This window comes from Ammodytes marinus (genome assembly GCF_949987685.1).
Source record: "Ammodytes marinus genome assembly, chromosome: 10".
NCBI lineage: Eukaryota > Metazoa > Chordata > Actinopteri > Uranoscopiformes > Ammodytidae > Ammodytes > Ammodytes marinus.
The window spans coordinates 4581410-4607733 of record NC_137214.1 but is presented as its reverse complement, the minus strand read 5'-3'; the positions used below and the strand labels follow the sequence as shown (position 1 = coordinate 4607733).

General features: G+C 40.6%; 2 protein-coding genes across 2 annotated transcripts in view; both read left to right on the top strand.

Annotated features, from left to right (window-relative positions):
- Positions 1–18092, top strand: part of ablim3 (actin binding LIM protein family, member 3) — a gene marked incomplete at its 5' end in the record, with an annotated part of 53106 nt that extends 35014 nt beyond the window's left edge. The window contains 15 exons of the mRNA XM_080034964.1: positions 165–223; positions 565–636; positions 2574–2738; positions 3259–3288; positions 3710–3836; positions 5016–5111; positions 10106–10237; positions 11314–11384; positions 11559–11727; positions 13453–13482; positions 13887–13942; positions 14535–14601; positions 14708–14718; positions 14857–14937; positions 15875–18092. Of these exons, the coding sequence (XP_079891090.1) occupies positions 165–223; positions 565–636; positions 2574–2738; positions 3259–3288; positions 3710–3836; positions 5016–5111; positions 10106–10237; positions 11314–11384; positions 11559–11727; positions 13453–13482; positions 13887–13942; positions 14535–14601; positions 14708–14718; positions 14857–14937; positions 15875–15988 (1280 nt within the window). The 3' untranslated portion in view covers positions 15989–18092. The remainder of the gene's footprint in view (positions 1–164; positions 224–564; positions 637–2573; positions 2739–3258; positions 3289–3709; positions 3837–5015; positions 5112–10105; positions 10238–11313; positions 11385–11558; positions 11728–13452; positions 13483–13886; positions 13943–14534; positions 14602–14707; positions 14719–14856; positions 14938–15874) is intronic.
- Positions 18093–18556: 464 nt separating this feature from the next.
- afap1l1a (actin filament associated protein 1-like 1a) overlaps positions 18557–26324 on the top strand; it is a 42562-nt gene continuing 34794 nt past the window's right edge. The window contains exon 1 of the mRNA XM_080035243.1: positions 18557–18679. Within this exon, the coding sequence (XP_079891369.1) occupies positions 18658–18679 (22 nt within the window). The 5' untranslated portion in view covers positions 18557–18657. The remainder of the gene's footprint in view (positions 18680–26324) is intronic.

Here is a 26324-nt window from a genome sequence, read left to right as displayed (position 1 = left end):
CTTCTGTTAAAAGTTGACTACATAACCTTAACTTTAATTAAACATGTCTCTGTGATACAAATATGACGAGCATGATCATGGCCACTAAGTTGAAAATAGATGTACACGTACTGTGGAGTAGGCTGTGTCAATCAGTCTTCTCTCTTCTTCTGGCTCTTCCTCAGGATGCGAGGTGTGGCACCCGTTATGCAAACAGGCCGCCAGGGCAGAGAGGAGACTCAGGGTGAGAGATTGTGTGTTGAAAATTAAAATCGTTAGCCTCATAGCATAATTGCCTAAATCATATTTACTCTACTCTGCTTTTACTCTATATCTAGTCTTCTCTACATCTACTTTTCGCTAACAGCATAATTACTTAAGTCATATTCTAAGGGTTATAGAGTAGATGTAGAGTAGAGTAGATGTAGAATAGAGTAAATATGATTTAGGCAATTATGCTATGAGGCTAACGAAATGTCAAAATAAAATGAAAACTGTCATTTCCTCACCGTGTGCATACCCCCCCCCCCCCCCCTCCCCCCCCGCCCCCCTTTTATTCTCCCTTTGTCCGTTTGTAACTCACAGCACAGACGGCTGTCCGAGGCCTCCATCTCTCCACCGGGCTCCTCCATAGGCTCGCCTAGCAGGGTTATATGTGTGAGTAGCCTTTCACTTTTGCAACTTTAAGTCACTTTTTAGCTGCCACTACTACCCACCAAATTTATTCTGAAAGCACAACCAGTCCACCGGAAACACAAGCACTAATCATAGGCCTTGAATGCTCACTGCCTTAGCCTGTTCATGTGTCCATGTCTTAACCTCAGCTGTCAATAAACAGAATGGTGTTGCTCTGATACATGTGCAATGACAAAATCAAGTTGATTCTTCTTGATTCTTGAGTTAAACAGAAGTCAGGAAATGACTTTGGTGATCCATTGACTTTTCAGGTTGAGTCATTGTCTGGTCAAAATTGGAATTTGTCTAATTTTTTTATGACCAAATTCCTGAATCTAAGGGTGCACTCACACTAGGCATTTGTACCTGGAGTGCCCAAGCACGGTACACTTTCTTGGCCCTGGCAAGATTGGAAGAGGTGTGCTTTAGCGCGGTACGGATGCAAATGCACGTGAACACGCTACCTAGGACGCCCATCCTGATAACAATGTATATGAGACTGTTCCCTGTGACCCAATACGTCCGTGCGCCATGCGTCCAACTGAAATAAAATTCGAAAAATTGGGTTGCCGTTGGTCTGATGAAGAAGTAGAGCACTTGCTGCAAATTTGACCAGATGAAAATATTCAAGAACAATCGACAGCTCTACCATGTGTCTAGTGCTAATTAGCTAGTGTTACACCTGATAAAAACAAGTCTTACTTAGTGGTGACATTTTCGTAGTTGTTGTTTAAAATGACCCCCCCCCCCCCCCTAGCCACTCATATGATCTGATATTTACGTCATTGATATGCCCAACCCCCCCACTCTGGACAAGTGTCTGCTCTGTACTCACATGAGGCTGACCCGGACTGAGGACTAAGGGGCCGCTAGTGTAAAGTCAGGGTCCAATCATCGGGACGTTTGTCAAGTCAAAGTCTTTTATTGTCAGTTCTGATATATGCAAGACATAAATCAGAATCAAATTGGCGGTTATCTCTGGCCCACAGTGCAGTTGGAACGATAAAATAAAAGAATATAGAGTTAAATAAGATAAACATAAACAATATTTACATAAGATACATTCTAAATACTACTAATACTACTTGTGTTCACACATACAGTACTGCTCACCCTAATACACTCTAAATAAATTCAGTCACAGTGTATGTGTGGAAGGGGCTATAGACATTATTTGATGTGCAAATCAACACACAGTCGTCCCTGGTTGTCCATTAACCCAAGAAATATATATATATATATATATATATATATATATATATATATATATATATATATATATATATATATATATATATATATATATATATATATATATATATATATATATAAACCGTTCTTTATAAAAAATATGGAGGCTTGGAGGGGAACATACTCACTTTATGTGAAGGTTGTCACTGTGTATTGCAGAGTTGGACCAGTTCCACAAGGCCTCTCTGCCAGTGATGGAACAGTGCCCACACAGTGTTGCATGGCTAGTGTGCTGAGTGTACGTTGCTGCATGTCGGCAGTATTAGCATGTCATGGTGGGTCTCTGCTCGGCCCTGCCCCACTCTGCGCTCTCCTCTCATAATCAATGACCTTTCTGTTTAAGGTGATGGATGAGGGAGAAATGCAGTGTAAGCACGCTTGTCGTCCATACTGTGTCCTCTCTCTCTCTCTCTCCCTCTCTCTCTTTCTCACACATGCTGAGCTCCTCTGAAGGTCAACAACCTACACCGCAGTCAAGTTTCTGCTGGGTCACATGTGTATTTTTGATGAGAGCCCACACACACACACGCATGTGCATGTAATAGTGTGTGCTTCATCAGCTTTTTCCATTTTACTGTTACTGTGTATCATCCATGGTGGTTGATGTTGGGTGTTATTGCTTTTGTCCTTGGTGGGTGTGTATGTGTGTGTGTGTGTCCTCTATCCAGGCCCGAGTGAAGAATGAGATCCTAGGTTATAAGGACCTAGCCGCCCTGCCAAAGGTCAAGGCCATTTACGAGGTCCAACCGCCAGACCTCATATCCTCCTCATACCAGCCCTACTACCACAGATACACTGAGGATGACAGGCTAGACACTTACTGCTATGGGGAGGTACTACTACTGATACACACTCCACACTCCAAACCTATAGCAAATAGTCTCATCATTGGGCTGTTCTCAGGAGAATCACTACGTCTGGATTTCTAGATGGAACTGTGCTGTTAAGTGTCAGTTGCTGATACACATAGTATACAACAGTAATAGAGTATTTGTAGGAGTCATTATCTAAAAAATGTTCTCTCCCAAAAAAATTTTTTTTTCATTAATTGCTTTGTTTGGGCTAATTGGGAAACAGCTAACCTTGCTCCGTGTCTAAAGTAAGACAGACATGAGAATGGTATGGTCCATCTGCTCATCTACTGTAACTCTTTTCAATTTACCCAAATAAATGAATTATTGAATTCATCCTTTTTGTCCTTTACAGAAACCCTTACAAATGAGTTGGGTTTTTTGATTGAATTTGAAAGGACTGTCTGGGTCTTTTCTTGTGGTCCTGTAAAAAATGTGAGATATTATGTTTTGCTCAGCTACAGTGTACATACTAACTCTCCTCTCTCCCCTGATCCTTCAGTCACTTGGGACCCTCTCTCCCTACTCTCAGGTAAGCTTTCTATTCCTCCTCCTGCCATCAGTACCAGAGCTCTATGAGGCCAGTTCAGACAGACAGGTCAACTGTTGTCATGACGACCTTTCCTTATTATAAGCTACCTGTCTCCGATCCATCGCCTTCCTTTTATTCTTCTTCCTACTCCTTTTCAGGCATATCAATGGAATATAATATAATATAATATAATATAATATAATATAATATAATATAATATAATATAATATAATATAATATAATATAATATAATATAATATAATATAATATAATATACTTTTACATTTTTCTTATTTGTGAAATCATTTGACCCATTGTTATTGTTTTTTTTCGTGCTTTTCGTTTTTTGTATTTTTGATTGATATGTCTAAAAATCAATGTAATCAGTTCAGTTCATTGTCTCACGTTGTGTGTTATCCAGGACTTTGACAGTGTGGATATGAAGCAGAGGCGCTGCTCCAGTCCGGGTTATGTGGACTCGCCCACGTACAGCCGTCAGGGCATGTCTCCCATCATGCCTCGCTCTCCACAGCACTATGGCTACCCCGGTGAGTCACATGACAGTCACTCCTTTAGTTGTCTGCTTTTAAACAACTGTCTATCGAAAAAAATCAAAAAATGTCAGTCGGTCATGCTGTGCTTAAAAAATAAATGCACTTTAGGGGGCGCCCCTAGCTCAGTTGGTAGGGCGTCCCCCCCACCCCCCGGGCCGGGACCAGCAGCAGACCTGGGTTCGATTCCCGCCCGTGGTCGTTCTCTGCATGTCACTCCCCTCTCTGCCCCATTTCACCTCTGTCTCTCTGCACTGTCAAACAAAGCATAAAGATGCCAAAAAAATATCTTAAAAAAAAAAAAAAAAAATGCATTTTAAGCTTAGTGAATGACTCGCGGAGTTTCAGAACTAAGTAACGTATACATTTTCAAATGATTCTGCTGACGTTAGCTCTTGTAAAGCATCAGTTCAACATAGAATTTGATATGCTTGTTTCCATAAGTAAGGTTTAGAGGTGTTTGTAGGCCAATGTTGTCATATTTGGGTAAAGCCAGACTAACCCTTTCCCTATGTTTCTTTAGTTAGGCTAAGCTAAGATAACAACTGGTTGTTCACCTTCATTATCTTGCAGACGAGAGAGAGGTGTCAATCTCATCTAACTCCATGCAAAATAAATTTATATATTTCCGAAAGAATTTCACCGCTTTATACTGTCAGACAGAATGTCTCTCACTGCAACTAGTTGTTATGGCTATCTCATATGCTGCAATAGCCCCTAACTCACATCTCATTCAACTCTTACACATGTGCACTGACACTGACACTACTGTCAGATGAAGACAAATCAATTACCTTTGTCATAACACATGTAGAAAAGTTATCCAATGTAAGCATGGGCCGGTAGGATTTCCAAAATAAAAAAAGATTTCATGGTATTATGGTATCATGGTATTTTTTACTGCTCTCAAAAGTCTTATTGTGAAATGTCTGGGTAAAAAAACAATACATTTATTTCCGGCTGAACCCAAACATTTCATTTTCATAAATCTCGACTTATTCAAACCGCGGTACAACCCTGAATCCGATTATTGGCCCATGCCTTAATCCGACGTCACTTTGCAGCTGGGAATGAATGGTGTTCTAGGCTAGGTTTGATTTTTCAATCTGTGTGGATGAGCCTTCCCTTCATGCTCATGTTTTCCTTTGCTGTGTGATTGGCTGTGGCTGGCTGCAGGCTCTGAGAGTGGCAGGAGTTCCCCTTATTACGGCCAAGAGGAGCGCCCAAGCACACCCACCACAAACCAGCCCCCTAAACATTTCCATGTGCCAGGTAGGACTCACTCCACTTCACTTGCTCATCTGCCATGTCTCAAGATTCAAGGTGGTTTATTTGTCATATAGAAACAATGACACACACAAGGGAAGAGAGCCACGCCGACCTGAGACACAAATAAACACAACAGTAGTGCACAGGACACAGTGCAGGTAAAAAGGTGTAGAGAAAAAGGTACACCATATACATGTAAAGTAGAATGCAAAATGATATGAAATGAAATTTAGTCGAGATAGAACGCTATACATCAGGGGTGTCCAAGCTTTTTTCACTGAGGGCCAAAAACTGAAAAATAATGCCAAGGGGAGGGCCACTCACTACTAGAGGTGAAATAGATCGCCTCATTTTGTATATATTAACATTAATCAAATTCGAATCAATTCAATGTTAATACATTATCTGCCCCATTTATATTGAATATGCTTAAAGAGAAAAAAAACTGTCTACATCACAGCTTTCCATTAATGGGTTTTCATTCATTTTGTTACAAGAAGGGTTTGCAATTGATACTCAAAACAGCAGCCTCAGATTGCTTCTTAGTCAGGATGGTGAGCCCCCTTCACAGCCCTGTATAAAGGAGGAAAGGGAAGGATCGGCTATATTTCAAGCTTGTTATGCAATAAATGAATGGGATTGTTGACACATCAACTAACGTTTGTTAGAAAATGTTATCAACTTTAATTGACTGTGTTAGTGCTTATTAATATCGTGCAGTATTTCCAATGTGAGAATTATTTTTTTTTTAAATATAGTGCAGGCCAATTAAAAATGGTACATGGCATTAAAATAATAGGAACTGTAGTGCAATGTGAAATGTAATGAATGTTAAATATAATTAACATGTATACGCGATATGTTCAAATGTATATTGAAATACATAATACATAATCTAATAGGGTTTCTATTCTGTGGGGGGAAGAGACTCCATCAAGCATTCTTCAGTAAAACAAATTATTCAGAAGTTTCATTTGTGTTGGTGGGAAAATGTGACTTGAGTTGTAACTTTTATACCACACATATTTGCTCTGGCAATCTTTACCCTTTTTTTACTCTCCTTTGCAACCACCCTACCTCTAGCCTGTTGGGACCAGCCTGGTTTTGTGAGCTTCACATTTGTTTCTCTCCAACAGATCAGTAATGGCCTTTCTCCAATCTACGCAGGGAGGAGCCCGCCCCCCCCAAAAAAATCTTAGTGGCTTAGTGGAAGGCAGCTTCTGATTGGTTCATGTAGTCGTCAATCTAGCCTTGTAAGACCAGCCATATCTCACATGTTCAACGATGAACCAATCAGGGGCTACCTTTCACTAACGGGCGGAAAGTTGGGAGGGTCAGGTCTGACTGGAGGCTAGATTGATAACTACATGAACCAATCAGGGTCGGCCTTTTAGTAACAGATGGTGTCAGGCTCCTCCCCACGGAGATTGGAGAAAGTCCAGATTGATCTGTAGGAGCAACGAAATGTGAAGCTTGCACGAGATGGTCAGGCTGGTCTCACCAGGCTAGCCTGGCTCTGCATCTTTCTCTTCCGATCATCCCAACACATGCCCTGCGTTCCAATTCCCCATACTTTCTGCTATTGAGTATGGTAGAAAAAAAAAGATTTAGGATGTCTAAATTATTGTGGTCAGATTTAGTATGCTTAAAAATACCTAGATGCCCTACTACATCCGGTTCGAGATTCTTAGTGTTATAATAAGCATGATATTTGGGCGATCCTGACCCATAATCCTGTGCGCACCGGAAGTGACGGAGCCTCCATAGGAAAACAACTGGGGATGAAACGGATATGTACTGTATAAGCAAGAGGCAAGATCAAGGTGCAATGTTATGATGAACTAAGTAAGAGTAAGTAAAAAGTATGTCCCAATTGTAGCACACTGCATGCTAACTAAGATTATTTATATGGTCAGCTGTAGTATGTAGAATAGAAAAAAAGAAAGAGTATGTGATTTGGAACGCAGGGCTACCCACATCCTTTCCTTCTTTACTGGATTCACCTCTCCATCTCCTGTCTCTCTCTCTCTTTCCTCAGCCACAGGCGACCCCTACATCTACAGGAAGCCTCCCATCTATCAGAGAGCGGGTACAGTGCAGTTAGCCTGGCCTTAGCCTGGCCTTAGCCTGCCTGTCAGTGTAGTCATGATGTGCTTGTAGTTTTTTTTAAACCAACCTTTTGATGTTTCCCTTGTGATTTATTACTATTGATGTTCCAGTTATCATGGATATTGAAGCCATCAGTAACAACACAAGGAAGATTGTAATGAGTGACAATGTGAAAGAAAGTTGAGTTTGACTATTGAAGATGCATTAGTGATTAGCTGAATGCAAATAGAGCAATGAACACTCTCTCTCTCACACACACACACACACACACACACACACACACACACACACAGAGTCCTGCTTCTGCGTGCAGCGGGAGGGTTTCTTGTTCTTGCAAACAGGGCTGGATAGACCTTGAATGAAGTGCAGGTTTGCTCAGGCGTGACAAGCAAGTGTAGAGAGTACATGGGACTCTGAGGACACACAAGTCACCAGAATAGAACAGAGCAACGGACCAAACAGCGCAGTGGAAAACTGGAATCCATATTTGCCGTGGAGACTTCTATTTTATTTGTAGTCTAAGCCAACCAGCCGTCAGTGTGTGTTTTAAGGAGAGTGTTAAAGGTGGGGTCAGCAATTCTGGAGAATGTTTGTTGACAAAATGACTTCTTCTTGTCAAATCAGTGAATATCTCCTCCACAATCCGCGTACCCCACCTTTATTGTAATGGAATTGTTTCAAACCAGAGAAAACCGTTGTGCCCTTTTGTGTGTGTTTGTGTGTCAGTTTGTGTTTTTTGGTGAAAACAGAGGTATTAGACGGAAGGCTGACTTCTCAATTGAGTGGATTCATGTTGTCGTTCAAGTCTGCTGCAGTTAGTCTGGTTGAAACTGAAAAATAAATGTTCCAATATTATTGATGTAATACTAATCACATAATATTTACCTTTACTTTTATATAATTAACTAACAATCAATATATAGTACGTGACTGTTAGGTTCATGATATTATCTAATCAAACCATTTAACCTAAATGTTCCTTTGTTAAGTAGCTACAAACCTCTCTGTGCTGGGAAAATGCTACTCTATCTCAAGGGTATTCCTCTCCCACAGATGTGTCATGTGGGCCTTTCCTTCTATCCCTGTCTCTGTAGCTATAACAAGAAATATTAAAAGGTAAATTGTTTGATTAGATAATATCATGAACTTAACAGTTACGTATATATTGATTGTTAGTTAATTATATAAAAGTAAAGGTAAATAGTATGCGATAAGTATTACATCAATAATATTGGAAAATGTATTTTTCTAACAAAATGAGATGCTTTTTTCGCCATCTTTCTGACAATTCATTCAAACTTAAACGTATTCCAGCCAACCTAACATAGCATGCTTCACTGTACACATTCATAAGAAAAAGATTCACTATCCCCTTGTCGCTTGTGTTATACTGGACACAAAAGCTCAGTCACAGGACTTGGTATGACTTGATGGAGGATAGTTGATCTTTTTGTTGTTTGTCCTGCATGTTCCCCTTGTATTGTATGAGTTGGGATGTGTGGTAAGTAAACTGTGTAAAAGTCAATAGACAACCCTTCTGTGTTCGTCGGCTATACCATTGGTACATCACTGGCCATAATGTAAAAGCATCTACTGAAACTAGCAAATTCAACGCACCTTTAAGCTTGCCTTGTTTTAGAACACAGGCATTCATCAGCACACACTTCAGCATCAGTCATATTGATCCCTCTCCCACTTTATGTCTTCTTGGACAGCTATTGATTCTTATTTCCCCTTGTTACAGCACTAAACAGGATTGATGTCAATCCAAAGCCCCAAAGACAGACACATGTGACGTTGCGTTGCTATGCGCAGCAAAAGGCCCGTTATGTACTATTCACTTAACATATTTGCTACCTGTATAGAAAAGAGGATAGGTACTAGAGCTACTTAAAGGTAACAACGCTCTCACTTTGTCACATCTGCTTTGGGGACGCTCCAGTAATCTTTCCCCTTTTCTTTTCACCTTTTTATGATTGCATCCAATCCCTCTTTATTCACCTCCCCTCCACCTTCTGGTCCACCTTACCCATCGACCTTGCCACTGTAAGTATCCCTCCTCTCAGTGTTTAAGTCATATATAGTTCGTAGATAGACATTACATGTATGTGTGTGTGTGTGTGTGTGTGTGTGTGTGTGTGTGTGTGTGTGTGTGTGTGTGTCTCGAGTATATGTGTCTCTTACGGTGTGAATACATATCTGCTCTGACAATAGTATTAATCTGCTGTCAGAACTTGCTCCGAATCCATGTGTTTGTGTGTGTGTGTGTGTGTGTGTGTGTGTGTGTGTGGTTGTGTATGTGTGTGTGCGTGTGCATGTGTGTGTGGTGTCTCCCGCTGTCGTCGAGCTGAAAGTGTTTGTGTCCTGAAGATGAGCTTGTCTTGCCATTGGTCATGTCTATAGAAATTCAATGGATGATGGATCGGGGGCCTAGCATGGCTAATGGCTAACAGAGTGTAGAGCGATGTGTCAGTCATTAGACTGCATGTCCCTCCTATTGACTCCCATTGACTTGTGCTTTAGTGCAGAGTGGCATCAATAGCATCGCCGCACAGCACTCGATAAAGCGCATGCTTCAGGCTGAGCAGTAATTGAACTAACTTTGATGCTTCCTTATCATCGTTGCAATTGACTAAAATATTGACGTTCGTCCGACGACAGGAGTGCTGGATAGGCGGGCTGCATCAATGTACTCCCTTCGCTGTTCATTTTTGTGATATTTATTAACACATTTTCCTCCATAGCACACTCCTGTACATCCAGACAGATGTCTTCCAGATGTGTATTAGTTTGAAATTTTTTGGAAAATACGTCCTGTCTCTCTCTACCTCCTCGAGAAGAATGATTCCATGTTGCTTATCTCCTGACTTCCATTCTTTTCTGTACAGACAATCATGTGGACACAGCCAAAAGCAGGACCAGTGAGGACATCCTCAGATCCTCCAGACTGTCCACATACTCTCCTGAGCCGTACGCCCAGTCAGAGTGTGACTACTACCCATACACCAGCTCCCCCAGAGGTAGGATATAGTGACAGTGACAGTTTAAAGGAATAGTTCAAAAAAACATTCCTCTAACTGTTCGTGCATTTCTAAAGAATAAATGGGCAAAGGCTGCTCATCGCTAGTTAGCATAGCTCAAATACTGGTAGTCAATGGGAAGAGTCAGCCAGCCTCCGCCGACAGTCAGAAGGTACTTTTTAAAACGTGTCTTAAGTTATGTTGCACTCTCTAAGGGAGAGTGGGGGGAGTTGTGCCAATTTTTACTCAAAGTGACTTTAAAGTGAGGCCTTGACAGTAATGTCTCCAACTAAGATATGTATGTATATTTCAGGATGAGTCAAATGGATGGCTCTTCTTAAATATGTGGTCATATTTCCAATTTCTTCTATGGTTTTCTAGAAACAAGGGGTGGCACTACTTCCGCACTGGCACAACTGCCCCCACTCTCCCCTATTTAGACTTTGTCATTTTAGAATACATCCATTTAAAAACATTCCGTTGACCTACTGACAAGCACATTGACGGTGGTTTGTGCGTGCGCAGTGCGCCGTTTCCTTCTTGTATGTATTTGATTCTAAAATGAGGTTATAAATAAATAAATTATAATATGGAGGCCGACATAGCGTGGTATATAAACAGTTTTATTTGAAAGGTAATATAAAGTCCCTACAAGCACACAGGAGTGTTTCTTGATGTTGTAAAGTTTTAACTTCTGATACTTTACATTGACTACCAGTATTTGAGCTAAGCTAATTAGCGATGATTGACCTTTGCCCCTTTCTTCTTCAAAAATACACGCAAAGTTACAGGAATGGTTTCTATCACCTTGTCTTGAACTCCAGCGTCAGGCAACAATCTTTTTTTATTTTTTTTTATGTCAACCGTTCCTTTAAAAATGGAACGCTGCATAGGATGCTCCATTCTTGTTTAATTTTTCTGCTGGACCACACACAGATACAGTATGGAAGTACGATCTTTTTTTGTAACTCTGGGTGTTGTCATATTTATTCACCACCCCCTCCTTCTGTTACTGAGTTCCTCTCTGAGTTCTATATCCATACAAGGGGAATCTCTTTTATGTCTTTCTCTTTTAGCCTATCGCGTGCCACGGAGACGCTTCTCGACAGGAGGAGATGAAGAGAGTTGGAGTCACAATCTTCAAAGAGTAAGAGCTTCATTATTTTCTCTCTCCCTCTCTCTCTTTCACTTACTCAGAAACACCCATAAATAATACAATGTTGTGGCATAATGGCACCTGAACTATCATACTTTTCTTTATTTGCTTCCATCTTGCATTCACCAGTACATTCAATGATGAGTTCTTCTCTTCCTCTCTCAGATTGGGAGTGGCATCGGGAGGTTGATCCTCAAGGAGGAGATGAAAGCTCGATCCGGTTCCTATGACAACGACCCCTGGGGCAGCAGGAGGAACTCTCATAGCGGGAGCAAGGAGACGCTCACCACTACAGGCTATGCTAGCACGCTGCACAACAGCACTGTCAACGGATGTAAGGCTCCACCCTGCCCCCCCCACACCCTACACGCACAGCCCTCTTTGTCTATCCCTCTCCTTATAACACTTACTGCAAGTTTATGAACGTCTGCACATCGGGGGGGGGGGGTTGTTCCTATGCGGCCGGGGTTTCTTGTCCCAGTGTGACCATATATACTGTACAAGGGGCTTTCTATAAACCTGACTTTGTTATTGTCATTGAGGTGTGGTTACAGAGTCTGTGAAGTTTGGAAAATGCTGGGTTTTAAAATCTTGTGTTTTCCAAGGATTGAAATCTGAACACATTACCGTCTCCATATTGACCAGGTTCACTTAGGGTTAGTCAATTTATTTGTCTTGAATACTTTTTTTAGGTGTTTTTTTTAACCTTTATTAGACATTTGAAGAGCAGAGAGTGCAGAGTGTAAATGGGGAGATAGAAGGGGATGACATGCAGTAAACGCTCACGGGTCGGATTCGAACCCGGGTCCGCTCTGACACTGACTGAGCCTATGTGGTACAGTCTCTACCCACTGTGCCACGGAGCTTCCCAAATTGAACTTGTATCTTGAACGTGCTTGTAAATTACTGGTAACTGCACACTAACTGTACACTTAAACAGCTGTATGAACCCTGGGGCAGTGAGATGGTGGATGCAGGTCGGGGGTGTCATGGCTACTGCAGGCTGGGTGGTTTATTGAGATGGAAGGACGTTGATAAAGATGAACAGCTGTGTATGTAGGTCTAGTAGCAGCAGCAGCATTCAGCAGATGTGGCCCTGTCATTGTTGCGTTGTGTATCTGTCTGATCACACTCATTGTGAACATTGCAAAGCGCTCGAGCTGCAGGTGTGGCAGATGTCACCGGGCCGGGACCCCAGGCTACACACACACACACACACACACACACACACACACACACACACACACACACACACACAGTTGTTTCTGTTCTTAGGGACCGACCAAGCTCCGCTGGTCACACAGTGTATTGTGACTGTAGGACATCAGCCCCGTTTTCCTCTCCATCCCACCATTTCTGCTTCTTTTTCAATCATTGGCTCCATCTCTTTTTCACCATCCTCCTCTTCAGTCTGAGTGCCTGTTCCGGTCTCTCTCTCTCTCTCTCTCTCTCTGTATCTATCCATCCATCTATGTGTGTCTCTCTCTCTCTCTCTTTCACACAGCTAGTTGTCCCATATCCTGGTTTATTTATGAGCTAAGTAAGATCTCTTATTAAAGCTGGTTCTATGATGGGGAAGGTTGGGGGGGACACACCACTGAAAACGGGATTGTGTTGGCCACAGTTGAAAGGCATACAAAGGCTTGTGAGCGATACAGGGCTGTGTTGTGCGATTAGATGCTGGAGCAATGCAGTGTGTGTGTGTGTGTGTGTGTGTGTGTGTGTGTGTGTGTGTGTGTGTGTGTGTGTGTGTGTGTGTGTGTGTGTGTGTGTGTGTGTTTGCCTGGCCTCCTTCTGCCACGTTGGCCCTTTGATGTTTTGGTGTTCCTCCCAGGGCTTGATCGCTGCTATACCCCAACAACTTGCTCCTTTTTTTTGGGTTTCTTTGTTGTGCCTCTAAACTACAAAGATGGCTCCCAAATCTATACAGCAAATTTTTACCCTGAATATTTTCAATTTCATCAACATTTTGAAAGCGGGGCAGATTGGGAAATGCTGCAGAATGTTTTGCATTAAAGGATGATGTCATGTAACGCTACGATGTCTTTGTATTTTACAGCTCTCAGGTCTCAGTTCGGCGCTGACAGTGGTGAGTTTTTTAATGTTTCTATTTACTTGATATTCTGAAAGGAGTATAGCTTAAATCAGCCCACCTCAGTTTGTGGTTTTAGAATTGTAGCTGTTTTTTTTTTATTGTTTATATGTAGAATGTGGGTAGAAACATTGGGCCATGACTGATGTGTGTTATGGTGTATTCAGTGACCTTACATGAACAAAGCTCCAGTATTATATGCACACAGCTGGAATTTTGGGGATTTTTCTTTGGTTGATCACAGGCGCCCTCTTCTGGAAATGACCTGGCACATATTTTTATTTTATTTATGATTTCAACGTGTCAAACTATGTGAAAATAATTTTAAAAATGTTTGAAGCAACTGTTGCTGCGGGACTGAGGTAATATCTTACCAGCCTACTGTTTTTCTGCCTTTAAAGATTTTGTATGCAAGTCTGCCTCACTACCGGGATATGGACGCAACGGCATCCAGAGGGTGAGACACAGTAAACAAGACACAACATTGAATAACTAGCTGTGATACATCTGTTAGACTTTAACGGTCACATGTATGCTCCTTTTCAGGTTCAAAATTATAATTTGGGTTTCAATTGTTTACTGTCCAAAACACATTTTATATTTCTCTCGTGCCATGGCTAAATCGTCACTTCTCAGCCTCCGTCTGAAACAATCAGTTTTAGAGCCTGTCTCTTTAAGCCCCGCCTTCCAAAAAGCCCAGTCTGCTCTGAATCTAACTGGCGGTTTGAATCTACCTACCAGTTAACACCCACCTCATTGGTAATGTCACAACTAATGATGACATAAGGGGAAATAAATCTGACTGGGTTTTTGAACACTTTTCAGATGGAGAGGTGGAGATGATTATTGATTTTTGTTATAGTTTGGGAGTCTCAGGTCACCCATATTAATGTTGACAAATCATGAAAAAGTGCATTTTGCATAATAGGTTTGAATTGTGTTATGTTCTGTCTGTTTTTTTTTTCACAAATCATATTAGCACTGTTACAATATGTCAGGCTGAAAATATACCAGTATGTGTTGAAATGACTGTACCTCTATATACACAGCCTCAGAGTGCAGATTGCTACCAGTACCAGTATGACAGCACCAGCGATGTGAACTGGGCAGGTAGAGGTAATTTAACATGAATTTTAAAACTCCCATCCCTTATTCAGATTAAAGCAATCAATCCAACGCTTTCCATCTGCTTACACTGACTTCATTTTCTTTTTCCTCCCAGCAGAATACAAGGTAAAGGCTTAATACATAATCACATTAATATTTCACTCCATTTGAGAATGTTGGCCTATGTGTTGATTAAGCCCACTGTTCTTGTAACTAAGTGCCTGGAGTTTGATGAAGCATGGCTGCCTCTTTCCCTCTCTGCAGGTTTTCCCCTATGAAGAGCTCATAGTCACCACCAGAGGGCGCAACAGGCTGCCCAAAGATGTGGACAGAGCCAGACTGGAGGTAGGTTACAGAATCCCTGCGTTCCAAATCACATACTCTTTCTTTTTACTACACTACATACTAAAGTACAGAAGAGTTTTAGGGCCACAGGAGAGAAAAACGAATCAGATAAGGAAGTTTTTTTTTCATTACGCTGAGAAATGTCAAGAATAAAGACGAATACTCTAAAATGCTTTTGGAGTTAGTGGGGCATTTATGTATTTTCAGCATATTACAATTGACGTGCATGTATTAGGACATCCTTAATCTTTTTCTGGCATACTCAATAGTAGGGAAGTGTTGGGACTGGAACGCAGGGTATGAATGAGCTACAAGGTTAACCTTGAAAACTATTACACCAATGCTTCCCTTATTTTTGTCATGTGTCTACTTACGTTGGGGTGTGTGCTTTCTTTCTCATTTTAATTGAATGAATTTGGTGGTGTTTCCTTAACAAAATCACTGATTTTAGTTTAAACATTTGGCATAAGCCTTGAAACAAGGCTGTGTGTGATTGTTTATTTTAAATTAGTTTTTTTTTTGTCAATGTGACCTTTTTGAAAAAAAAATTAATTTGAGACTTGAAGGTGGAGTTAGCCATTCTGGAGAACGCTCGCTGTCAAAATCCCCTTTTGTCAAAATCAGTGAATATCTCCTCACGATATCCGCTACCCGTCCACACTGTATGTGCTTTGAAAAAAAAGATCTGGTGTTAATACACAGCCTATATGCTCTGTAAACTGGTATGTAAACAAAGGGGGGCCCAACGTTACCTGCAACATGTCCGTTTACAGAGCCCAGGCTGTGTAACACCAGATTTCTCTTTCAGCACACACACAAAGTTTAGGTAGCGGATCGTGAGGATGATATTCCCTGTTTTCTAAAAAAAATTAAAATACTCGACAACAAGCATATATTTAGATAACTGTTTCATGTCTTTTTATCCATGCGTTCTCAGCGTCACCTCTCCCCAGAAGAGTTCCTCCAGGTGTTTGGGATGAGCGTGGAGGAATTTGACCGTCTGGCTTTGTGGAAAAAAAACGAGATGAAGAAACATGCGCGGCTCTTTTGATAAACGACACGTGGACGTCCTGTTGAACACTGCCATGACTAGAGCCACAGACACTTAGAGTGACAGACAGTATAGGAGGCCAAGACTTCTACTACTAGTTTCACTGCCATGGCTGACAACCTGTTTTCAATGATGATCCCCTCTTACCACCGACCACATTCTGCTCACAACCAGCGCGGACGTTCCCTAGCCTAGACAACCGAGGGTTATATATGCAGCAAGGACAAGCTAAGCTAAGCACAGACAGACTGATTAAAATTGGTACATGGTTGCCAGACAACTCCAACTATGACTGTGTGCTGGAGTGGTGTGCAAAAGCAATAGAGACTACAGTAGTACAGTGGTGGTCTGCTTTTTTTCTTAAAAAGGAATAGATAAAAAATTTTAGGCTTGTTGCCTCACTCTCCGGCTCAAGAAAAGGCGACAGAAACCCGTCCCTGTAACTGTGCGTGCATTTTTTGATGTCTTAATGAATGAATCAAATACATACTGGAAAGAAACCAGGAAGTGCTTGTGACAAGTTACGTTTGTATTTTTTTTTCAAAACGCAGAAAGTGTAAAAAAATATAGAGCATAACATAACTTGGTAAATAAACAAGAGCCAACAAGCAGACAGGAGCGCTTAGTGATTTTTTTAAAGTTTATCTTTTGACCTGCTCCCCTTGACTACCAGTGTTTGATCTAAGCTAACCTGGACGAGTGATCTTTGCCCATTTCTAAATCAAAAATGCACGCACGGTTACAGGAACCGTTTCTGTCGCCTTTTTCTTAAGCCAGGGAGACAGGCAAAAAGCAAAAAATTCAAACCCTGCGTTCCAAATCGCATACTGTACATACAAAATCCGGAAAAAAATAATCTAGTTAGGATGCAGTAGGAATACCATTGGGACATACTTTTACTTATTTATTTCATCATAACATTACGCCTTGATCTTGCATCTTGCTTGTTTATCCGTCGCATCCCCGTTTGTTTTCATATGGAGGCTCCGTTGATGTAACGTCACTTCAGGTTCGCAGTGGATTATGGGTCACAATCGCCCAAATAGGATGCTGTTTTCAACACTAAAAGTCTAGGCCGAATGTAGTAGACATCCGGGTCTTTCTAACCATCCTAAATCTGGCCACAAGAATCTGGACATACTAAATCTTTTTTTCTACCATACTAAATAGTAGAAAGTATGCGATTCGGAACGCAGGGAAAATGTTGACCTATCCTCCATCCTTTAAGCCTAAAGGATGGAGGAAGGCATGGCGCTACTGCCCGCTAAGGCCACGCAAAGAAGATGTCTGTGTGACCAGAAACCGCAACTATACTAAAACATAAAGAGGAGGGGTTTTGGCTTTGCCTTATTTGTTATGCTCTCTTAGTTATGAGTGCACCAGCAATCTGAATGAGTAGAATGTAGACACACAGTATATCATTTTCTGACACTTTATCAGTGTGAATGAGGTGAGAAGATTGAGTGTTTGAGCACACAAGCTTCAACTATGCTTTGGGTGCATAAGGATGCATTGTTTTTACCTGTTGCCCTGTTTTTTTCTTTTGTATTGCTCTTTCTTTCACAATGAAATACCAATTGGTTTACATTGAATTGATATGAAATGAAACAAGAAACAATCTGAGGGTTGGAAAGGACTTTTTTTTAATATATGTGTGGACCTGAATTGACTTTTGTGTGAAAAATGGAAAAAAAACTAAACAAAGTGAGAATGCAAAATATACAGATTTTAGCAGATAACTCTTGGTGTAATGTTCTGGTGAAATAGCTTAAAGGTCACTATTTAGATGCAGTTGTATGGTGAACATAAATAATGTGCAATTCGCTAGATGAAATAGATCAAATGAAAAACACCTGTTCAGCCCTCTCCTGCTCTCTGTGTTTTCCCAAGCTCATTGCAATAGAATGGCGATTAAATGTTTTTTTTAAGGATGAACAAGAACATATAGTCATCCATAACATTTACTGCATTCACTATTTATTTCTGTTCTTTTTAAAAGTACTCCAATACCTTTGTAGCTTCATATATTACATTCACTCACCATGAAATGCTCTGCAAGGTATTTAACATACTGACAAAGACCCAGGGTTGTTGAAGACTTTACTTCCGTTGATTATTGTTATTTTCTTTTTGATTTTTGCCACTAAAAATAAAACTTGAAACAAGTTCAGTCTGCTCTTTTTTATTTATGTTTTATTTGCATTTGGGCAAAAGGTAACATTGTATATTTACATACTTTAAAGTTTAACCATCTATGTAATAATAATGAAGATAATACAATTTCCTTCAGGAATTAATAAAATGTCGATCTATATCTGTAGATCTATCTATCTATCTATCTATCTATCTATCTATCTATCTATCTATCTATCTATCTATCTATCTATCTATCTATCTATCTATCTATCGGTCTGTCGGTCTGTATATCTATCATATATCTGTATTGTGCAGTTTGTCAAACTTTTAATTGAGCTTTAGAAATCATTTAACCTGACACGCTCTTTAAAGCGCCGGCTCTAGGACCCAGCAGATACGCAGCGGATCTGTATTGTAGCGACCGTCAGCAGAGAGTCCGCACGCCTTTTCCCATACAAACACACAGACACAAACACTCACACACACTCATGGGCCTGAGTTAGATTTCTGCAGGGATAGCATCACCAGCGGGAATGGACACACACTGCCCGACATGTAAGTTTAACTTTTTTTCATCTCCAACCACTGCTGCAGAACAGACTGTCTCGGTCACCGGGGGCTGGGGTTATCCGTGTCGCGGTGCAGGTTGCTCAGGTGGTTGCTTTGGTGCTTTTCTCACAGCCCTATTAACATTTGCACAGCAGTTAGTGCATTTCTCAAAACAATTAGTGCAAACTGCAAAACCTAGTGGATAACCTGCAAAAGTATGTCACTTGCTCAAAATGGATAGTCTATTCCTCAAAAGCAAGTATTCATGTCAATGAAACTGCCAGTGTCATCAAAATCATTGGCTCCCCAGCGGGCCATTGGTTATGTCGAACCCTGAAAATTAGAAGTCTTGACACCATCGTTTATGAACAAGATAGTCAAATGGCTTTGTCATGTTTTCATTATGACAGTTTATTCTCTCAGCGTTTTCCAATGCAAAAAAAAAGATCAGAACTCGGTGACAATACCTGAAAATGCTCAAGACAGCACTATACACTACTTGTACAGCCATTTGAAAACTACAGTAAAGTTACACATTGCTGTAGTTAGGGGAGTAAGTGAGTACAAGACACTGAATACGTATGTTTCACATTTTTACTGTATATGCTCTTTGCAATTCTACAGCATTGTGCTAAAGAAAAATACACTTCAGTCACTTATTTAGATCAAACATAAAAAAACACCCTTTGGTCCACAAGTGTAGCCCTAATTTCATTAGGAATCTGCCTATGTATTTGGCCTCTTCTCCCTCTTCCCCTGTTTTGTCCCCTTCCCCTTCCTCCCCGCATCCTCAATCCTCTTCCACGATGCCGACCTTCCATTTCTGTGTCACAGAATTGTAGAAATGGTACACACCTGCTCGGTTCATATATGCTTGCCAAGTGAGGGTTCATGGGATTCATCCCTGAGTGACTTTGAACAAGTGGCTTGTCATTGGTTACAACTAATACTTCACCCACCCCCTCGTGAGTGAAAGCTGAAGTCCACCTGAGAGCAATTGTTCAATTTAGGAGACATTTCCAGGAAAAAATTATAAAGAAAGGTATAAAATTTGCTTGACAGAATTTGATAACTAGTTCAACAATTTTGTATGTAATGACTCAAGCAATGAAATTAATGAACGACTATTCAGCATCCATAAGTAGTTCATTTTGACTGACATGACATAAGCAAATGACAATGTTATAAAACAGCAGAGAATTGCATGAAAGCAACTGATACATGTCCAAAAGCATTTACAAAGGAGAAATTGCTACTATGATGTGCTCAAATGACTAAATGTTGCGGAGGTTGAACTAATAGTTATGAGAATTTTCATTCTGATCTGAGAAAAGCACCAAAGCAACTGAGAAAAACTGTAATTGGTTGTTTTCCGCGGCTGTCAAAACGGTGGCGGTTTAACACACACACACACACACACACACACACACACACACACACACACACACACACACACACACACACACACACACACACACAGGCTCCACACACTCACTGGGAATATGTATTACCTACCCAAACGTTAGATATTATTTTAATGAATTGTCCTGATTTCACTCAATTTGCTTTAACTTGCACTCAATGGAACTAATATTGCTTATCCCCCCTGCTCGGACAGTAAGTAAACCAATTGTGTTCTTTTTAAAGTTTGATAATTTTTTATCTAAAGTGAATTTTTCAAAACTAATATCTGGATGTGGAGATGGGATAATTGGAGATTATGCCATCAGTCATGGTTGTCAGTCACATAGAGTAGATTAGTAGTTTGGTCTGTAAAATGTCAGAACATGGTGAAAAATGTTGATCAGTTTTCCGAAGCCCATGTTGACTTCCTCAAATGTATTGTTATGTCCAAAACACAAAGACATTCAGTCTACTGTCAGAAGGGGATTAAACAAACCAGAAAATATTCACATTTGAGAAGCTGAAAACAGAGAATTTGGATTTTTTTTATTAAAAAATGACTTGGAATGATTAACCAGATTATCTAATTAGTTGGCGATTCATTTAATAATCGATTATTCAATTAACCGTTGCAGCTTTAATATAGAGATTGCGCCTACAGCCAGGACACCACCAGCAGAGAATTCTCCACAGAGATCCCTTGACACTTTTTTTGTGTGTGCTTTTTTTGTGTTGAAATAGCTGGAAAAACAAACTGTGTTTACCACCCCATGTGTTGTTTCTGGAAGTTGCTGCCCCCCCCCCCCCCCCCCCCCCCCACCACGCCCCCACCCGTCCTGCACAGTACTACATTTTTACACAGTATAACTGAAAACAAATAACACTTGCTCCACGTGTGGGCTTTGGCGCAAGGTTAGAAGAGAACAGCATTAACAGGGCAAGGCGTATGACCCAAATCGTGAAGTCATGGTTTAGGTTTCACAATTTAAGTTTGTTTGAGCCGTTTCTACGCTTCAGCAGATGTCCCTGTATGAAGTTAAGGCTTTAAAAAACAGTCTTTTAAATAGACCTGTTGCTCAGCCGCCAGGCAGGTAAACATGTGACAGTGATTACAACGTCCAACCACTCAGAGAGGTGTTAGGAAATAGGACAAACAGCATACATGGTTCTTAGCCTACTTAATAATCTTATTCCCAGCACCTTTTAAAGGAATAGTTCAACATTTAACATTTTGGCATTTGGTTTTAAGATGACATTAAGTGAGAAAATATAGTGAACAACATTACGAAAGTTTATCTTTTGACCTGCTCCCCTTGACAACCAGTGATTGATCTAAGCTAACCTGGATGAGAGACCTTTGCCCATCTATTTCTATATCAAAATTGCTCGCACATTTACAGGAACGGTTTTTGTCGCCTTTTCTTGAGCCAGAGAGTGAGGCAAAAAGCTTGTTGAACTATTCCTTTAACAGCTGCCCCTTTTATTTTGTCACATATATGTCATGTCCGCCTTTCCCGTCCATGATTTACTTCTTTTTCATCCTTCCATCACCTTGTCAGTGTGGATTATGTGAATGATACAGTGTGTTTGTGCAGTGTACACAAAGTAGCTGAAGGAAGCTGTGTCCTAAAGTCTTGTCAGGTTGAGAAAAATCCTCGCCTGTCACTCCCATCTTTGTCACACACATGCACACACACAAACACACACACACACACACACACACACACACACACACACACACACACACACACACACACACACACACACACACACACACACACACACACACACACACACACACACACACACACACACACACACAAATACTCAGGAATTCAGCTTGAATGACTTTCTATCTGACCTTTGTGTTTGTGTAAACACCACAGGAGAAAACACCACAGGAGAAAACACATGGTGACGGCTGGTGATCCCCAGGGAGCACCCTGCTGTTTGTATGGTCCTTCAATGCTGCTACTTTAAATAGCTTTTCTTTGATTTGACTTTTAAAAGGCTAAAATCGATGATTATTTATTTATTTATTTATTTATTTATTTATTTATTTATTTATTTATTTATTTATTTATTTATTTATTATTCAATAAAAGACAAGAAATAAGTGTGAGTGCCCATCACAAGCAGGCAAAAATCCTGACATCTTTTTGCTTAACAAATTAAAAATGAATTGTTTTCATCATTACCTGAAATATATAGAGAGATCGATTTGATTCCAACAAGTAATCTGTCTACAATTCATTCCGTTAATGCATTTATCTAAAGCGACTTCCAATAAGTGCATTCAAACCACTCAGAATTGTGATAGAACATTAGCTTCAAATAGGCCAAACTACAACGTGCCACATACAGGTCCTTCTCATAAAATTAGTATATTGTGATAAAGTTGATTATTTTCCATAATGTAATGATAATAATTGAACTTTCATATATTTTAGATTCATTGCACACCAACTGAAATATTTCAGGTCTTTTGTTGTTTTAATACTAATGATTTGGGCATACAGCTCATGAAAACCCCAAATTCCTATCTCAAACAATTAGCATATCATGAAAAGGTACTCTAAACGAGCTCTTAACCTAATCATCTGAATCAACTAATTAACTCTATACACCTGCAAAAGATTCCTGAGGCTTTTAAAAACTCCCAGTCTGGTTCATTACTCAAAACCGCAATCATGGGTAAGACTGCCGACCTGACTGCTGTCCAGAATGCCATCATTGACACCCTCAAGCAAGAGGGTAAGACACAGAAAGACATTTCTGAGCGAATAGGCTGTTCCCAGAGTGCTGTATCAAGGCACCTCAGTGGGAAGTCTGTGGGAAGGAAAAAGTGTGGCAGAAAACGCTGCACAACCAGAAGAGGTGACCGGACCCTGAGGAGGATTGTGGAGAAGGGCCGATTCCAGACCTTGGGGGACCTGCGGAAGCAGTGGACTGAGTCTGGAGTAGAAACATCCAGAGCCACCGTGCACAGGCGTGTGCAGGAAATGGGCTACAGGTGCCGCATTCCCCAGGTCAAGCCACTTTTGAACCAGAAACAGCGGCAGAAGCGCCTGACCTGGGCTACAGAGAAGCAGCACTGGACTGTTGCTCAGTGGTCCAAAGTACTTTTTTCGGATGAAAGCAAATTTTGCATGTCATTCGGAAATCAAGGTGCCAGAGTCTGGAGGAAGACTGGGGAGAAGGAAATGCCAAAATGCCTGAAGTCCAGTGTCAAGTACCCACAGTCAGTGATGGTCTGGGGTGCCATGTCAGCTGCTGGTGTTGGTCCACTGTGTTTTATCAAAGGCAGGGTCAATGCAGCTAGCTATCAGGAGATTTTGGAGCACTTCATGCTTCCATCTGCTGAAAAACTTTATGGAGATGAAGATTTAATTTTTCAACAAGAACTGGCACCTGCTCACAGTGCCAAAACCACTGGTAAATGGTTTACTGACCATGGTATTACTGTGCTCAATTGGCCTGCCAACTCTCCTGACCTGAACCCCATAGAGAATCTGTGGGATATTGTGAAGAGGAAGTTGAGAGACACCAGACCCAACACTGTGGATGAGCTTAAGGCCGCTATCGAAGCATCCTGGGCCTCCATAACACCTCAGCAGTGCCACAGGCTGATTGCCTCCATGCCACGCCGCATTGAAGCAGTCATTTCTGCGAAAGGATTCCCGACCAAGTATTGAGTGCATAACTGAACATAATTATTTGAAGGTTGACTTTTTTTGTATTAAAAACACTTTTCTTTTATTGGTCGGATGAAATATGCTAATTCTTTGAGATAGGGATTTTTGGTTTTTCTTTACTTTTTTGCCAAAATCATCAATATTAAAACAATAAAAGGCTTGAACTACTTCAGTTGTGTGTAATGAATCTAAAATATATGAAAGTCTAATGTTTATCAGTACATTACAGAAAATATTGAACTTTATCACAATATGCTAATTATATGAGAAGGACCTGTATAGGTGTAACATGTAAGTTTTTTAGTTTTTTTTTTTAGTTTGCTACATAGTGTTACGCAAGTTCAGATATTAAACTTGGTAAGGCTGATGAGAGGCAGGTATGAGCTTGAGTGTGGTGAACATGCGTGCGCTATCCAGGCCAGCTGTAGCAGCACAGCAGTGTAATAAAAAGGTTTGGTTTTCCACAGCGCAGCATCAGGTGGGTGTGTGTGAGAGAGAGAGAGAGAGAGGGAGAGAGGGAGAGAGGGGAGAGGCCGTCCCCATAGAGAATGCATTGCAGTGGTGGGCTTGTCTGTGATGATGATGCAGCCCAGCAGATTGAGAATGAATTGTGGCTATTGTCAGGATGTGTTTAAGAGCATATGGAAGAACTTGCTGCTGATGCATAAATGTAGCAGTTCTCATGTAAGCACGTGTCTGCTTGCGTGTGCACGAAAATCCCTACCCCATTCATATTGTTCTTCTCTAATCAGATTGTTGGAGTGCTCGACATAGATATCCACATTCCTCTGGGAAATGTATGAAATATTTATGGGTAGGCCTATGTGTGCCTGTAGAAAAATCTGTTTTCTATCAAAAGTTTGTACCAAAAATGGCTCTTTGAGTAACAAAGTTGATTCACATCTAAGTCGTGGAGGATGTCTTTGAGAGTAAACAACGATTTGAATTGTTAAGGTTGAATTGAAACACACAGTAGCTTCAGTGGGAATGGGTTAGCAGCAGGGCACAAGAGCACAATTCAAATGCATGTCTGCTGTCGTCATGTTGCCAGTGGTCAGTGACCCCAACGTTTGTGCATTGATGCCATAGATCTCATTATGTATGTATGCTGTAATCTGCATTTTGTGCGCAAGCAGAGGTTTTGGAAGTAACTTGACAGAGTTGAACATTATTAAAGGACAATTCTAGTGTTTTACTGCCTGGATTGCACTGTATAAATTGATGAGTGGGGTGAGTTGTGCCAGTGGGGAAGTTATGCCACCCCTTGTTTCTAGAAAACCATAGAAGAAATTGGAAATGTGACCACATATTTAAGAAGAGCCCTCCATTTGACTCATCCTGTAAAGAAGGGAGAAACATGGAATAAGATATAAGCACATTTAAGCTCAAAACTGTTTTTTGCCTTTCAAAGTAAAATTTCCATGATCAAGGCTTTTTGATTATTGTGTCTGAACAATTATAGACACGTTTGAAAACATTTGATACATGTTTTAGTGCTTTAGTATGTTATACTTTGTGTCTATATAGTATGTAAGTAAGTAAGTAAAATGTATTTATAAAAGCACATTTATAACAGTTTGCACTGTCCAAAGTGCTGAACTTTGCATTCAGTGAAATGAAGGTAAAATAACAATAACAAAAATAAAAGACATAAAGCCCAGACATCCACATATAAACAAAGATAGTAGTCCAGAGGTAAGATAGTTAATGGGGAGGAAAAACCAGGGTGTACAGATGGGTTTTGAGCCTTGATTTAAAGGCAGAAATGGAGGGGGAATATGCCAGGTGGGAGTTGGTTCTACAAGGGCAGAGCAGCTAGTGCAAAGTACATTTCTGATAATTGTGCTATTGGCATGGCTGTATACGCTGGTCACCAAAAGAAAGTGATTGTCTACAGTAGCTCAGAAGACACTTACGTCTCCATTCCACTTAACAACACCACTGATGAGAGTTCAGATGGCCAGAAATATGATGATGGTGACTTTGTCATTGTGAGCTTTGCAGGTGAAACCATTAGATCTGCTAGGCCTTGTTTAAGAAAATTGTCCTTCAATCTCTGTAAAATATTTATTTTAAATAAACCTTAAACAGGTGATTGTCTAATGGATTTGTCTTGCATTACAGTTTATGAGATATATCAATGGCACAATTTACCCCATGGTATTCTCTCTTGTGGCACAACTTACACCACACCGGGGGCAAGTTGTGCCACAAGACAGCTTTTTTTTCTGAAAGCTATATTTCTTAAACAGTTTATTTCAGATCCAAAGTTATTGTTGCCAGTGATGCACAACACCTTGAAATATATGTTCATATTTGAGTTGGAGACTTTACTGTCTAGGCCTCACTTTAAAGTCACTTTGAGTAAAAAGTGGCACATCTCACCCCACTCTCCCCTACTCACTTTTCGTCAATATCAGTGAATATCTTCTTACAATCTGTGTGTGCGCTGAAAAAAATCTGGTAAACTAAGCCTAGGCTGCTTATTAACAACTGTTTGTTTTTTCAGCAGACAGGTAGACGATTTTGCGTAGATATTCACAGATTTTGAC